Raw genomic sequence first — 14,104 nt, 5'->3', positions numbered from 1 at the left:
CAAGAAAAGAAAATACACCTAGAAGGAAAAAGAAAAATGGGTTGCGAATCCCAGGTCTGGTGGAGCTTTAACCCAAGGACCCGAGCCTAAGAAAAATGGAGGAATTGGGTTGATTTAACCTGACCTGTGGCGAACCATCAAAGGGATAAAAGAAAAGGGAGATATTTTCCCCAAGGGTTTTGAGACAAAAGACAAAAGACAAAAGAGGAGAAGAGGTGAGAATCGAGCGGATGGAGAAGGTTTTCTATGCAGATAAAGTTGAGAGTGATATTCAAATTGATCGGATGAGCACGATTGATCATGAAGATGAGAATTTTTGCACAATGCTTTCATCAAAGGAGGAATTTGAGCTTGAGAGAAAGCTTTAAATCGAAGAGGACTGTGGAGAGGAGCATGCAAAGAAGCTTGAGGTGGTGACAGTTGACGAGGATGTTCAAGCTCTTACTCCGGTGTCCAACCCATAAATAGAAGAGATTTTGCAACTGACTGTAGAAGGCATCAAGGTGGTGGACGGAGAGGTGGTTGGGGGCTCCTTTTGGATCATGCAGAACATTCAAAAATTCAGCAAGGTGATGGATATCTCGCTTGAAGATATGGAAGATATTCCTATCTTTTTTTTTTCTGAAATTGAAAAAAAGAAAAATATTGAAGAAAAAGAAAGGGGGTTTCTATACTAAAGAGAAGAAAAAACAGTGGTGGTATACCGAGAGAGTTGAAAAGGCTTGAAAATACTATTAATCATGACGTTAGAAGGAAGGAAGATAAGGCTTTAAGGGGGATGAAATTGTTGTGTCAATGACTGAAAAATTAGTTTCTTCAAATATTAGGGTTATTATTAACCAATGCAAAAGACTCATCATTCGAGGCTGTCTCCGAAAATGGAAACTTGTTGTGGTGTGTATGCAAGAAACATAGCTGGATAACTGCTCTGAGAAGTTGTTTAAAAGTTTGTGGGGTATAAAGAATACGGCGTGGCATCCCATTCCTGCCAATGGCATAGCTGAAGGACTGATCATTTTATGGAGAGAAGATTGTGGGGTTTGTGAGGAGTGCACTCTGTCCTGTCTCTTCAACAATAGTAGGGGGGCTTGTATGGGCTTTGTCGGGTGTCTATTGCAGGGTAAGTAGAGAGGAGAAAGACTTACTTTAATATAAACTGGAAGATTACAGGTTCAAATGGGGGCACAACTGAAGGGGGGAGGGGTGATTTCAATATGGTTTTGAGGAGGGGGGAGTGGAGTGGCAGTGCCTTTTCGGCTGTAGAAGTGAAAGTTGGATGTGGTCGATCTTCCACTCATTGATAGACTATGGACTTGGTCCAACCATAAGAGCCAATCATGGAATCACTTCCCAATCTGCCTTGTGACTAAAGGCATTGGGGCTTTATCCCCTTTAGATTGGACAAGTGGCTAGATTATGAGAATTTCGGGATTTTAGTGGAAGATAAATGGAACTGTGTCAATTACGGAATTGCTTACAAGCTGAAGGAGTTAAAGAAGGAAATTAAGATTTGGACCAAGGTGGAGAGAGAGAAGGAAAAAAACTATGTCTGACTCTATTATGGCCGAGATCAATTACCTGAATTCTAGAGAGGAAATCAATGGGCATAACGGTGAGGAGCATGATTGGAGGGCATCCCTAAAGTTACAGTTGGCTTCATTCTTGAAGGCAGAAGAAATCACATGCAGACATAAATTAAGGAAATGTGGCTTGCTGAGGGTGACCGTAATACCAAATACTTTCATATATTAGCCACCCATAAGAGATCATGCAATTTCATTGATGAAATTTGGTGTGAGGATAAGAAGATCACGGTTAGTAATGAACTAAGGGAGGCAACTAGAAACACTCTTCCAAACTATATGAAGAAGAGGCCTATCATCGACCTAATCTGGATGGCTTGTAGTTTAAAAATTTATCTGATGGCCGTAATCAGCTATTAGTAGTTTTTTCTAAGGATGAAGTGGTGGGTTGTTTGAAATCATGTAATGGCAATAAGGCCCCCAGCCCCGATGGATTCAATATGAAATTTCTTCAAACTTTTTGGTACATTTTGAAAGATGATGTGCTGGACCCCTTTAAGGAATTGCATAATTCGGGTAAATTTATTAGATCTCTCTATTCTACTTTTATAGTTCTCATTCTTAAAAAGATGAGCCCTAGAGAGTTCAAAGAATTTAGACCTATTAGTTTGATGGACTGCATATATAAGCTTATACCTAAAGCATTGGTTATGAGGTTTTCTAGAGTGTTTAGGGAGGTTATTAGAGAATATCAACATACTTTTGCAGAAGGTAGACAGATCCTAAATGTTGTGATGGCTGCAAACAAAACTATTGATGACCTGACAGTTAGGGGAAATGATGGCTTGTTATGTAAATTGGATATGGAGAAAGTTTATGACCATATTGGCTGGAATTTTGTTGAATATACGTTAAAAAAATGGGTTTTGGGCAAAAATAGCAAGACTGGATGAAATTGTGCATGTCTACCTCCTCTTTTGTGTTCCTTGTAAATGGAGAATTGTCTAAGTTTTCTAATGCTACCAGGGTCTAAGATAGGAGGATCCTTTGTCTCCCTTGCTGTTTATTATCATTATGGAAGCCTTAAACGATCTATTATGCAAGGAAATTGATCTCCAACTTGTGAAAAGGGTCTTAGTGGGTAGGAAGAATCATTGTACTGAGGTTTCTTATATGTTTTTTGCTTATGACAAGTTAATATAGCCTAATGTGAGTAATTTATTGAACCTGAGATGTGTATTGCTATCCTTCCAAGTCGTCTCTGGTCTAAAAATCAATGTAGACAAATCAAAATTGATTAGAATTGGTGGTAACGGTGATGCAGGTATGTTTGCAAGTGTATTGGGGTGTAAAGCAATTAACCTCCCTATCAAATACCTTGGGATTCCCTTGGGTGCGAAATATAAAGATCTTGTATCTTGGGAGTCAGTTCTCAAGTTGTTTGAAAAAAAGCTAGCGGGTTGGAAGCACAATTTCCTTTCTAAGGGTGGCAGGTTCACTTCAATTAAGAGCATTATGGTCAACCTCCCCATTTACTACCTTTCAACGCTTACAATCCCTGTGAAAATAGCCAAGAAATTGGAAAAAATTTAATGTCGATTTCTTTAGGGGATGATGATAGGAAACATAAGTATCATTTGGTGAACTGAGAGGATATTAAAACACCCTTCATGCTTGATGGTCTTGGCATTAGATCCATGACGAAGATGAATGAAGTTTTCCAAGAAAAGTGGCTTTGAAAGTACACAACTGAGGAGAATAGATTGTGGAAGATGATTGTGGAATCTTGGTGGGGTGATCCTAATCTAGTCCATGGGGGTTTTAGGCCTTCTAACTCGTATGAGTGTGGCTTGTGAAGGAAGATCTTGACGCAATGGCCTCATTTCAAACTTTGTACTCGTTGGAAACTCGGTAGAGGTAATAAGATTAGATTTTGACTCGCTTATTGGCTTGATAAGGACTGTCTTAAGAGTAGATTTTCGAAAAATTTTGGCATTACTTAATTTAGAAATTTGCTGATTGAAGATGATTACCGGGTAATCGATGAGAATATTGAATGGTCCATCAATGTGATCAGAAAATCAAATGATTGGGAAATCAGTGAATATGAAGACATGCTAAAGATTTTAGCTTCACAACAGGTTAAGCTTACGTCTGATCAGTTTGCTTGGAATTTGGGGAAGAAAGAGGTTTTCACAGTTAGTTCTTATTACAGATTTTTGGTTGATGACACTGCAGAAGGCTATTAGAATTTTCCTTATACGCAAATCTAGAAAACCAAGGACCTTCCGCGGGTTGCTTTTTCTGCTTGGGAGGCATGTTGGGAGAAAAGACTTGTCATTGATAAACTTAGAAACAGATGCCAGATTCTTGTTAACGGTTGATATCTCTGTTTGAAGGCTAAGGAATCCTATAATCACCTGCTGCTTTGGTGCCCTACTGCATATAGCTTATGAAGCACGGTTTATGGCCTACTAGGTGTCAATTGGGTAATGGCGGGTTCAGTTCGTGGGAAAATTTGGTCTTGGGAAGGATTAAGTACAACAAGAAACATTACAAATTTAATTCCATTAACTATTTTTTGAGTTCTTTGGAAAGAGACGAATGTCAAACCTTTTGAGGGTAAAGATTGTGGGTTGTATAGCTTAAAGAATAGATGGATGCATTATTTTGGAACCATTTTGTTAACTCATGACATTATTAGAAATTCGGATTTTGAGAATGTCGTTGATACACTAACTATTTTGTAATCTTTTGTATATGAACGGTACCCTGTTTTTGGTACCTTGTTAATATATATACATCATCCTTTTTATTTAAAAATAAATAAATAAGAGTTATACTTAAACCTCGTACCACTCTTAACTATGCAATGGCAAGTAAAGGCTCTAAACTAGGTATATAGGGAAATGAGCCAAATAACTATGAGAACTTAGTTCGTGGTAGAGAAAACAGAGACAATATTTGGTGTATCTTCTACAAGAAGCCTAGGTACACCAAAGAGAAGTATTGAAAATTGTATGGCAACCTCACTACCTCTAATAAAGACTCGAGGTATAATAAGAATCAGGGAAAAACACATGCGGCCCATCCATTCATAAGAAGATTGTAAAACTTAATGATCTCAATGCAGAAATAGAGCGCCTAAAGTCCCTACTCAAACATCTTGAAAAGTCTAAATGTATAGGTCTCTTAATACATTCAAGTATACTTCTTGCTTTCTACAATTTAAATGTCTCATATAAGTCTTTTGCACTATGATGGATTGTGAACTCAAGAGCTACCAAACACATAACCAACTCTTCTAAATTTTTTAACTCCTATATTTTACATTCGAGTAATAGGAAAATTGTACTATTGATGGTTCACTAACCATAGTGGCAGGAATTGAAAACAGAAAATTTAATCCTTATTTTACTTTTATTGATATACTCCATGTCCCAAACTATGTACCAATCTCATACTAGTAACTGAATTTTCTCATGACCTTAATTAAAAAGTGAAATTTTCGTCCTCTCTTTGTTAATTTCAAGAATAAATTAAGGGAGAATGATTGGACGTGTTGAGACTCGGGAAGATCGTACTTCCTGAATATACCTAAAGTACCATGAGCCGCTATTTCCACTAGCATATTAGATAAGTTATGGTTGTATCACAAAAAATAGGATACTCATCGTTCTCCACTCTTAAGGTTATGCTTTCCTCTTTATTTCAATTGTAAAATGAAAATTTACATTGTAATGTATTTGAACTAGCATACACAAATTTATACTTTTTTTTCCATAATAACAAAAGAAACAGTTTTTCTTTTTAAGTAATCAAAAATGATATTTGGAATCTCTCAAATGTTTCTAATGTTTTTAGGTCTTGTGATTTATTCTTTTTCACGATGATTGTACTCGGGTCACTTAGCTTTTCTTATTAAAATCCAAAACTATACTTAATCATATTATTTCTCACTTCAACATTATGATCAAAACATAGTTTGAGGTAATAATTATATATTTTCACACTGATAATATTCGTGACTATTTTAACCAAATATTATTTTCCTTCTTTCAAAAGGAAGGAATTGATTATGAGTCCTTTAGTGTCTATACTCTAAAATAAAATAGAATAGTATAAAGAAAAAATAGTCATTTTCTCACCACTACACATGCCATTTGTTTCAAAACCATGCACTCAAACATTACTAGGAGAAACTATGTTAACTACTCACCTATCTTATCAACTAATTACCATCAAGAGAACTATACTTTCGTAGTCTTATAGAAGTTTTATCTATATTATTTTCTGTTATCCAAGCCACCAATAAACTCATTTTTTGAGTCTTTGGATGTCTTGCGTACATTCCTATATATCAGTCTCAAAGAAGAAAACTTGACCTTAGCACCATCAAGTGTGTTTTTATGAGTTATTTGCCAACACGCAAAGGATATAAATGTTACCATCAAAATATCCAAAAGTTTTATGTCCCCACTAATGTTACCTTTATTGAGATCAAGTCCTCTTCTCATTACCCTTATCTTTAAGAGAAGACTATATTAAAAGATAAAAATTATTCATTCTATGATATTTCTCCCTTACCCTTAAACACAATGTCCTCTAAAACAATCATTCTACCAGAAAACCAAAACTCACAAAATGACCTTGAACCTCAACCAATGCAAGACCCATGTTTTTCTCAAATCTATTTAGGAAGGAAAAATTTGGACTCTAATTTGGATCAAGTTCAAGGATCCGAAACGAAAGCTGGAAATGAGGCAAGCACTATGAATCAACTTCTTTATGGTACTAAAATGGTTGTTATACTTAGAAAGGAATAAGAAAATGCACTAAGCACTCACTCTATCCAAAGTCAAATTGTCTCATGGGTTTAAATGCAGTATCTATCTCTAAAACATTTTCTAAAACTTTAAATTGTGAGAAATAGAAAGATGCTATGAGTATCTAAATGTAGGTACTTGAAAAGAATTAAATTTAGGACGTGGTAAACTGTCAGAAGCCTTTGACATGGCTCTGATATGAAGAAAGAAATGTGAGGAAAAAAAAGAGAAAACGAAGAAAAAGAATAGGGGACTAAAGTCGAAGAAGAGAATGGATAGGTAAATTTTTATTGATTCTTGATAATAATTACAACAATAGAAGGAGGGCCTTTTATATGCCAAAATACAATAAAAAAGCGACATTAATGGCTGGAATCGGTGGTCGTCACTAGTTGCAATGGTGATCGCATGAGTTGATGGCGATGACTCGAGCGGCAGCTGCAGGATCCTGATGAGTTGGTTAGGGTTTGTCAACGCTAACCCTAACTGACTATATGAGTTTACTAGTTTGCTCTTTGGTGTACGCATTACCTATTTTACCCCACTTGTTATACTAAACCCTAAATGGATTCCTGACAATACCCTCCCCTTCCACATCAACTTTGTCCTCAAGTTGATTTGTGGAAACCTTTTCTTCGAGAGTCCCTTCTTTAACAATTTTCTCCATGGGCATTATTGTTTTATTTGCACAACGGTGTCCTGGGAAGTACCGTTCTCCACACTTGTAACAAGTAACCGTTACTCTTCTAGGTTTCGTTTCCCTTCGGGTCGATGGATCATAATTTCTAGTTTCAGATAATTCAACTTTATCCGTAAGATATGAACCTCAGGACAACTCTATCACATATTGTTCCTAAAATAAGATTTGTTTAAATGCTTGATTGAGCGTTTGTGCCTTGAGGAGTCCTAGCATGGGTTATAACTGTGGCCTGAGGCTACTGATAAAGATAGATATGAAATCTTTCTGAAAGTGTTAGGTTTTCTGCATGCATGAGAAAATGTAAATGTTTAAATTGCTCTAAATAATCAAGAATAACTATTTGGGATAGTTTGGCGAACTCCTCCATGAAGATCCCCTCAAATTGTCGGCAAAATTCTTCCACAAAATATTCCTAGTCCAAGGTATCGACTTTGGCTAGCCACCCGTGGTACTATATATCGGCTAGTTTTCCCAAATATAGTGATGCAATCTCCACCTTTTACTCATCAGAAGTATTGTGGATCATAAAATATTTTTCACACCTTCAAACCCACCCACGAGAGTTTATCCCTTCAAAAAGTAGAATTTCCACCTTGAGAAGTTAAAAAGGTTGGGCGCAGCCAGTTCAATGCTTAGGGTTCATTGGGCAAATTCGGTTTTGGGCTGGTTCGGATCGGTTTGGTTTGGTTCAAACCAAGTTGGGTCAAGTTGGCCTAGTCCAGATCGATTCGAGTCGAACCGATTCAGTCCACCTCCTCCAGTAGTCCAAGTTGGTCCGATGAACCAAACCTACATAAGGTTGAAAACCTTACATAGCGCATGTCACTAGAGGGGGAAGTAGACCCCTTTCCTCGTTCGATTTGGTTGGCGGCTTCAGCTGTTCGTCTACCGAGGTTTGAGATTTGGACCCATTCGCCCGCTTAGCAAGGGAAGCAGATTCCCACCTCTCGCGCATCTGCTAATGGCTTCAGTTGATCTTCAGAGGGCAGCCCACCCATCCAATCCATGATGGTGTTCAACTGTTGGTTGAATTCCTTCCTCATTTCATTTACCTCTTTCATGAAGGAGGTAAGTTTCTTATCGACATCCTTCATGGTAAGTTCGGGTGTCCCGAGAATCTCTGATTCGACGGCCATCGCTACCTTCGCTTTTGACCGAGTGCGGGCTGCAACTCTACTGAAGGATTAGGCCAGTTCCTGCTCTGATACTAACTTATCAGAAGCCTTTGACATGACTTTGATCTGAAGAAAGAAAAGTGAGAAGAAAAAGAAGAGGGGACCAAAGTCAAAGAAGAGAATAAATAATTAAATTTTTATTGATTCTCTATGATGATTACAATAATGGAAGAAGGGCCTTTTATAGGCCAAAATACAATAAAAACGACGACATTAGTGGCTAGAATCGGTGGTCGTTAATAGTTGCAGTGATGATTGCAGGAGTTGATGATGATGACTCGAGCAGCAGCTACGAGATCCTAATTAGCTGGTTAGGGTTTGTCAACCCTAACCCTAAATGACTACTATGAGTTTACCAGTTTGCCCTTTGGTGTGTGCATTACTAACCCTCTTGTTATACAAAATCCTAAATGGACTCTTTACCTAAACCTACCAAGGGAAAGAAGACCAGTTAGATGCAAGTGGGCCTTCACTATCAAGTACAAACCCGATGGAACCACAGGGAGGCACATGACAAGATTAGTGGTCAAATCGTATATCTAAACATATGCAATTGACCATCAAGAAACATTTGCACCATTGAAACGATGATTATGGTACGTATCCTACTACCTACAGTTGCTAGCTTCAAGACAATTGCAATTTGATTAAAGAACGTCTTCTTATATAGAAATTTACATGAAAATTCCATCTAGGTTTCCTAAGGAAGTAGGAGCAAACAAGTATGCAAATTAAAAAAATCACTATATAGTTTAAGCAATCACCACATGTATGGTTTTGGGAGATTTGTAAAGGTAATGCTATTTATAGGGTACAGATAGAGTCAAGAAGACCACACATCATTTATTAAGTATTCAGAATCAAGAAGAGTCATAGTCCTCCTAGTATATGTAGATGAAATAATTTGCACAGGAATGACGGAGAAAGGTAGCTCTCAAGCAATACCTGGCTAAGAATGTGAGGTTAAAGAATTAGGGAAATTAAAATATTTCTTCATAATAGAAGTGGCCTACTCAAAGTTTAGAATATCCATCTCACAACAAAATTATGTCACAAACCTTTTGAAGGAAAGTGGCAAGCTAGTATGCAAACCTACTATCACACCAAATGATCCCAAGGATTAGCATAAGAAGACTCATATATCGACAAGGAAATATACAAGAAATTAGTGAAAAATTGATATACTTATTACATACTAGGTCAGACATCACATATAGAGTTAGTATAGTGAGCTACTTTATGCACAAGTTCAAGGAAGTACATTTGTAATCTGTCAATAGGATACTCCAGTACTTGAAAAGTACTCATGGGAAGAGAATCATGTTTAAAAGAAATAATGGGCTACTTCATAAAGCATATACTGATACTGACCATATAGGATCACTAATTGATATAAAATTCACTATTGAATATTGCACCTTTCTAGGAAATCTAATTTGGAGAAATAAGGAGCAGAATATGGTAGTCCAATCTAGTGCAAAATCAAAGTTCAGGGTGATGACTCAAGGCGTGTACGAATTTCTATAGTTAAAAATAATCTTAGAAGACTTAAAAAATTTAGTGGGATAGATCTATGAGACTCTATTGCGACAATAAGTTAGTAATTAATATTACTCCCAGTTCGATATAACTGACATAACTAAACACATTGACGTAGATAAACATTTCATCAAGAAAAAATCGGATTGTGAATTGATATGCACTCCATATATGTCTACCGTGCAACTGGCAAATGTATTGACAAATAATTGAATAGTTCTGAATTTCGGGCTATTATTGTCAAATTGAGAATGGCTAATATCTATTCACCAATTTGAGGGGAAATGTTAAGAAGTGTAAAATATATATTAAGTAGGGTAAATGATATATTAGTAATATACCCCTCTTGTTGTTTAATTGATTTGTTTTTATTGCTCATGTAAACCTATACATATAGGTCTCTCGTATTCAAGAAAATACACACATTCATTCTCCACATAAATAAATATTCAAAAAATAATAATAATAAGTGTCTAAAGTTGTAAAAGAAAATTATGCAATACCCTACAATAGATGACAAGAAAAAAAATATCTTGCTCAAAGTAAGAAACCACATGAAAAATAAGCACTTACCAAGCCAGGCAAAAGAAACATAGGACCTCCATAATCCCCAGGCCAATGACCATCATGTGCCTGGAGAGTTGAATGGAAACTTATAGCCCTCCTTAATGTGTTTGTAACTATCTCCTCAGTAGCAACTTCTGAATCTTTTAGTTTGTCATGAGGTAGAACTTTTTCGAGTGGGTTCTCTTTAGCAAACTAGTTGATGGAAAAAGGCAAAAGAGATAAATCAGAAAACGAAACTCATAAGAAAAGACTTTACTAAATTTATAGCTTCCAAGATTATTTGTGCAAAAAGCAAGAGGAGGCTGCACTGGAATAGTTTTAGTATTAAGAAAGATAATTACTTTTGTTATTTAATATCCTCAACCTATTTAACTTATTTAGGTAGATTTTAAGTAATTAACAAACTAGGCTGTTTAGTTAGAATTTTTTGATAGAATAAGAAATATTATTAGAAAACAGAGCAAGAACTTACAAAGACAGGGGATAAAACAGCCTCCAAAAAACAGAGGACAAACATCATAAGCAGAAACAAAAAACAGTATATTTAACAAAGATAAAGATATGTCCCAAAAACACCCATTAGCCTTAGTCAATAAAGAGGCCAAGAAAATCATTATTTTGGAAATAATCTAGGAAGGGAGTAGCAATCTTCAAATATTCTGTTATTACACCCCAGCCACAGAACCCACAAACCTTAACAATTAATTCTAGCCTTCACCTCGTGCCCAGAAAGAAATGGATTCAGAAAACAATCAAAAGGAGCTATTCACACCAAACCAAGAGTACCAAACAACCTAGTCTAACAAGTTCCAATACACAGCACAGTGAAGAAAATGGTGACCATGAGACTCCTCCTTCCTCAACAGCATAACACAAATTTCTGGGGTGAGAGCACGATTAGGCCTCCATAGTTTGAATTTTAATTCATAAAAATTTTGGTTCCTCTTTTGTTCTTTTAATATTTTCTTTATTAGTTACAACTAATGTTTATATAAAGTCCAATGGTTATCAACAACAAAGAATAGAACAATGATAGATTAAGAAGCTTGTGCTAGGCTTTTATTCCCTTTATCTCTCGGTGTTTCAATGTTTTGGTTTTTTTCGTTTAAAATATCTGGTCCAATCTACTTCCCCCTACATTCCTTTCCCTTAATTAGTATTAATAGGCACAAAGGGTGTGTAAGAATTTTCAAACAAGATTGAACTAATCAACATTAATGCTAATAGAATTAGGATAATACTACTTATTCAAAATACAAATAGGAAAACTAAATACTAACAAGAATAAGATGCTCAATTTACATAGGCAATCCAGAATTATCCATTCTACATCATAAAGTGTAACATAGAGCAGTATAATGTGTTTAGGGAGGAGTATAGTCACCGCATCTTGATTTCTCAATCTTACGATGTCAAACAATTAAAATATCATCAGCAAATACGCAAAAACGAGTAAATGATTAATAAATTAATACCTCAAAATTGCTAAGTTTGAAACAAAAGAAGAAAAAAAAAAACATTGTTATCCATGCGGTTTCCACCCAAAGAAAATACTTCTGGAGCACGCAGCGGTCTCCCTAAGCAAGCAAACAAAACACACAGCTAAACCATTACAGATATTCATAGCTATACAAGTGCGAACGCTAAGAAAGCAAAAGAATAAAGTAAGTAAATGGAGCAAACCTGCATACGCATGAGTAGATCTGAACTGTGTTTCTTCTCGAACCGATGCTTGGAGAAGTTTTCTCGAACATTCTCGATTTCCCTAAGCTCCTCTGGAGATCCAAGATTTGGATGGAACTCCCACACTTGTCTCCCTACGTGATTGTTCGTCGTTCTCAGCCATGGACTCCCTCCCTCTGCGATCTTCAGCTTCCACATTTCCTCGAGCACTCTCCACACGCAGAAATCAACAAGATAATGCAAAATGCGAGGCACTCGAGGTACTTATATGACAATTTAGATCGATCTTTTTCTCATCTCCCGTTCACTTACTCGAGAAACAAACAGAAAATAAGAGATGGGGAAAATCCGTAGGATCCAAAAAAAGCGAGAGAGAAAGGGAGAGTAATTAAAAAGGTTAGGATAAAAGCGGAAAAAGAACTTAATGCTTACCTAATCAGAAAAGGGAATCACACAGTGGGACAGGGACGACGGACGAGCGTGTGGCCACAGAGCGACGTGAGTGTTTCGTACGTCATGTTTGCTCTCTCATTTTTCTTTTTGAACTATCAAAGCTTTTCAAAATCGACTGGACTAAAACATTGCAGTTATATATTTTTTTTCTCAGTAAAATAAAAAATAAAAACACCTGAAAGCGTGCACGTGTTTGGTCACGTGGCGTAGGACAAACCAACACAAAAACAAAAATGACAAGGAATTTTTCACGTTTTTAAATTTTCAAATTCAAAGTATCTTGCGTCTGAAATACTTTGTTCGGTGCACTAGACCCCCACGCTGTTGAGTAAATAAGATTAGAATAGATTAGTGTTTTTTAAAGTGTACTAAAATAAGGATGGGAACACGTGGGCTTGTTTTAAGTTCGAAATGAATTTATATTTTTTAATTAATTTTTGAATGTAGAATATAATTTTTTTAATAATTATATAAATATTTTTTTAATTAAATAATAATTTTATTTTAGAATATCTATTTGATAAAGAATGTATGAGAAACAAATAAGAAATCAGGTGTTTATATAATTATAATTTTTGAATTTACAGTTAGGTAAAAAAAATTTAAATAGATGATTATTACATAAATATTTATAGTTAATTAAAAACTAAAATTTATTTTTATATTTAAAATATTTTAAAAAATAAATATTATAGATAATTATTATATATTCAAATTGTAATATATGATTAATGGTAATCAGTTAAAATTTCTAAATTAAAATACAATAAAATTCTTATTAAAATTAAATTATATAAACGATTTAGATTTTTTATAATTAATTAAAATAAAATTTTATTTTAGAAAATAATATTATTATATTAGTTTTACTTTGAAAAAAAAATGTTTTTTAAACAAGAAAATGTCATATGATACATTCTAGTGTTTTATATACTATCTCAACAAAATAAAGAAATGTTGTATCACAAAGTTTCAATTTTCTTTTCACATGTAGAACATAATTTGACACATTCTAGTGCAAAGATTATACAAATTATAAAACATATTACAAAATTAGTTGTTATTGATTATATTAAAAACAAGATCGAACACTAAAGAATTTATTACACATGTTGATTTGTAAAGATTTCATGTTCAATATGATGCGAAGCAGGAATGTGTAAGACATTCATCTCATCATGTAGTTAATCTATGATGACAAAGAACCAAAATAAATTGATCTAAAATTAATACATAAAAAAAAGCATCCTTATCTACTTGAATGAATTTATGATGAGTGAAAATTAAGTAAAATTCAGCAAATAAATAATATAAAATCTACCTCAAAACATTTAAAAATAATCACACAAATATATTAAAATTTTTAACGTGAAAAATCCCTTTAATGTGAATAGCAAAAATCACGGCCCCAGAAATTTTAAATGAAACATGTGTATTAAAAAGGTCAAATGCGGAAGCGTAATAAAAATTTTGATTTAACATCCCTTACACTAAAACCAAAAACGTGCTCAAAGTATAAAAGAACAAACTGACTAAAAGAGAAACTCGAAAATAAAAGCTATAAATATGACTATGGAGTCTTCAGGCGTCCCCTTCGCCGTCTTCCTGCGGAACGGGCTCGGCAACAATGTCTTCCTA

At 35.0% G+C, this 14,104-nt stretch overlaps 1 protein-coding gene across 6 annotated transcripts in view; it reads right to left on the bottom strand.

Annotated features, from left to right (window-relative positions):
- Positions 1-12,586, bottom strand: part of LOC110811369 (cycloartenol synthase 2) — a 57,769-nt gene extending 45,183 nt beyond the window's left edge. Inside the window, exons 1-4 of one of the 6 annotated variants that reach the window (XM_088206943.1) lie at positions 12,446-12,586; positions 12,014-12,320; positions 11,806-11,907; positions 10,337-10,522 (exon numbers count right to left, since the gene is read on the bottom strand). In XM_088206943.1, coding sequence (XP_088063069.1) covers positions 10,337-10,522; positions 11,806-11,907; positions 12,014-12,211 — 486 coding nt within the window. In that variant the 5' untranslated portion in view covers positions 12,212-12,320; positions 12,446-12,586. Of the gene's footprint in view, positions 1-10,336; positions 10,523-11,805; positions 11,908-12,013; positions 12,413-12,445 lie in introns of those variants that run through there. The other 5 variants (XM_088206947.1, XM_088206942.1, XM_088206944.1 and 2 more) reach the window with 5 other exon arrangements.
- Between the last annotated feature and the right edge of the window lie 1,518 nt (positions 12,587-14,104).

Source organism: Carica papaya, chromosome 7 (assembly GCF_054855325.1).
Source record: "Carica papaya isolate Zhongbai chromosome 7, ASM5485532v1, whole genome shotgun sequence".
Classification (NCBI taxonomy): domain Eukaryota; kingdom Viridiplantae; phylum Streptophyta; class Magnoliopsida; order Brassicales; family Caricaceae; genus Carica; species Carica papaya.
Note: the sequence above shows the minus strand (reverse complement) of the source record. Positions and strands in the feature narration are given on the sequence as shown.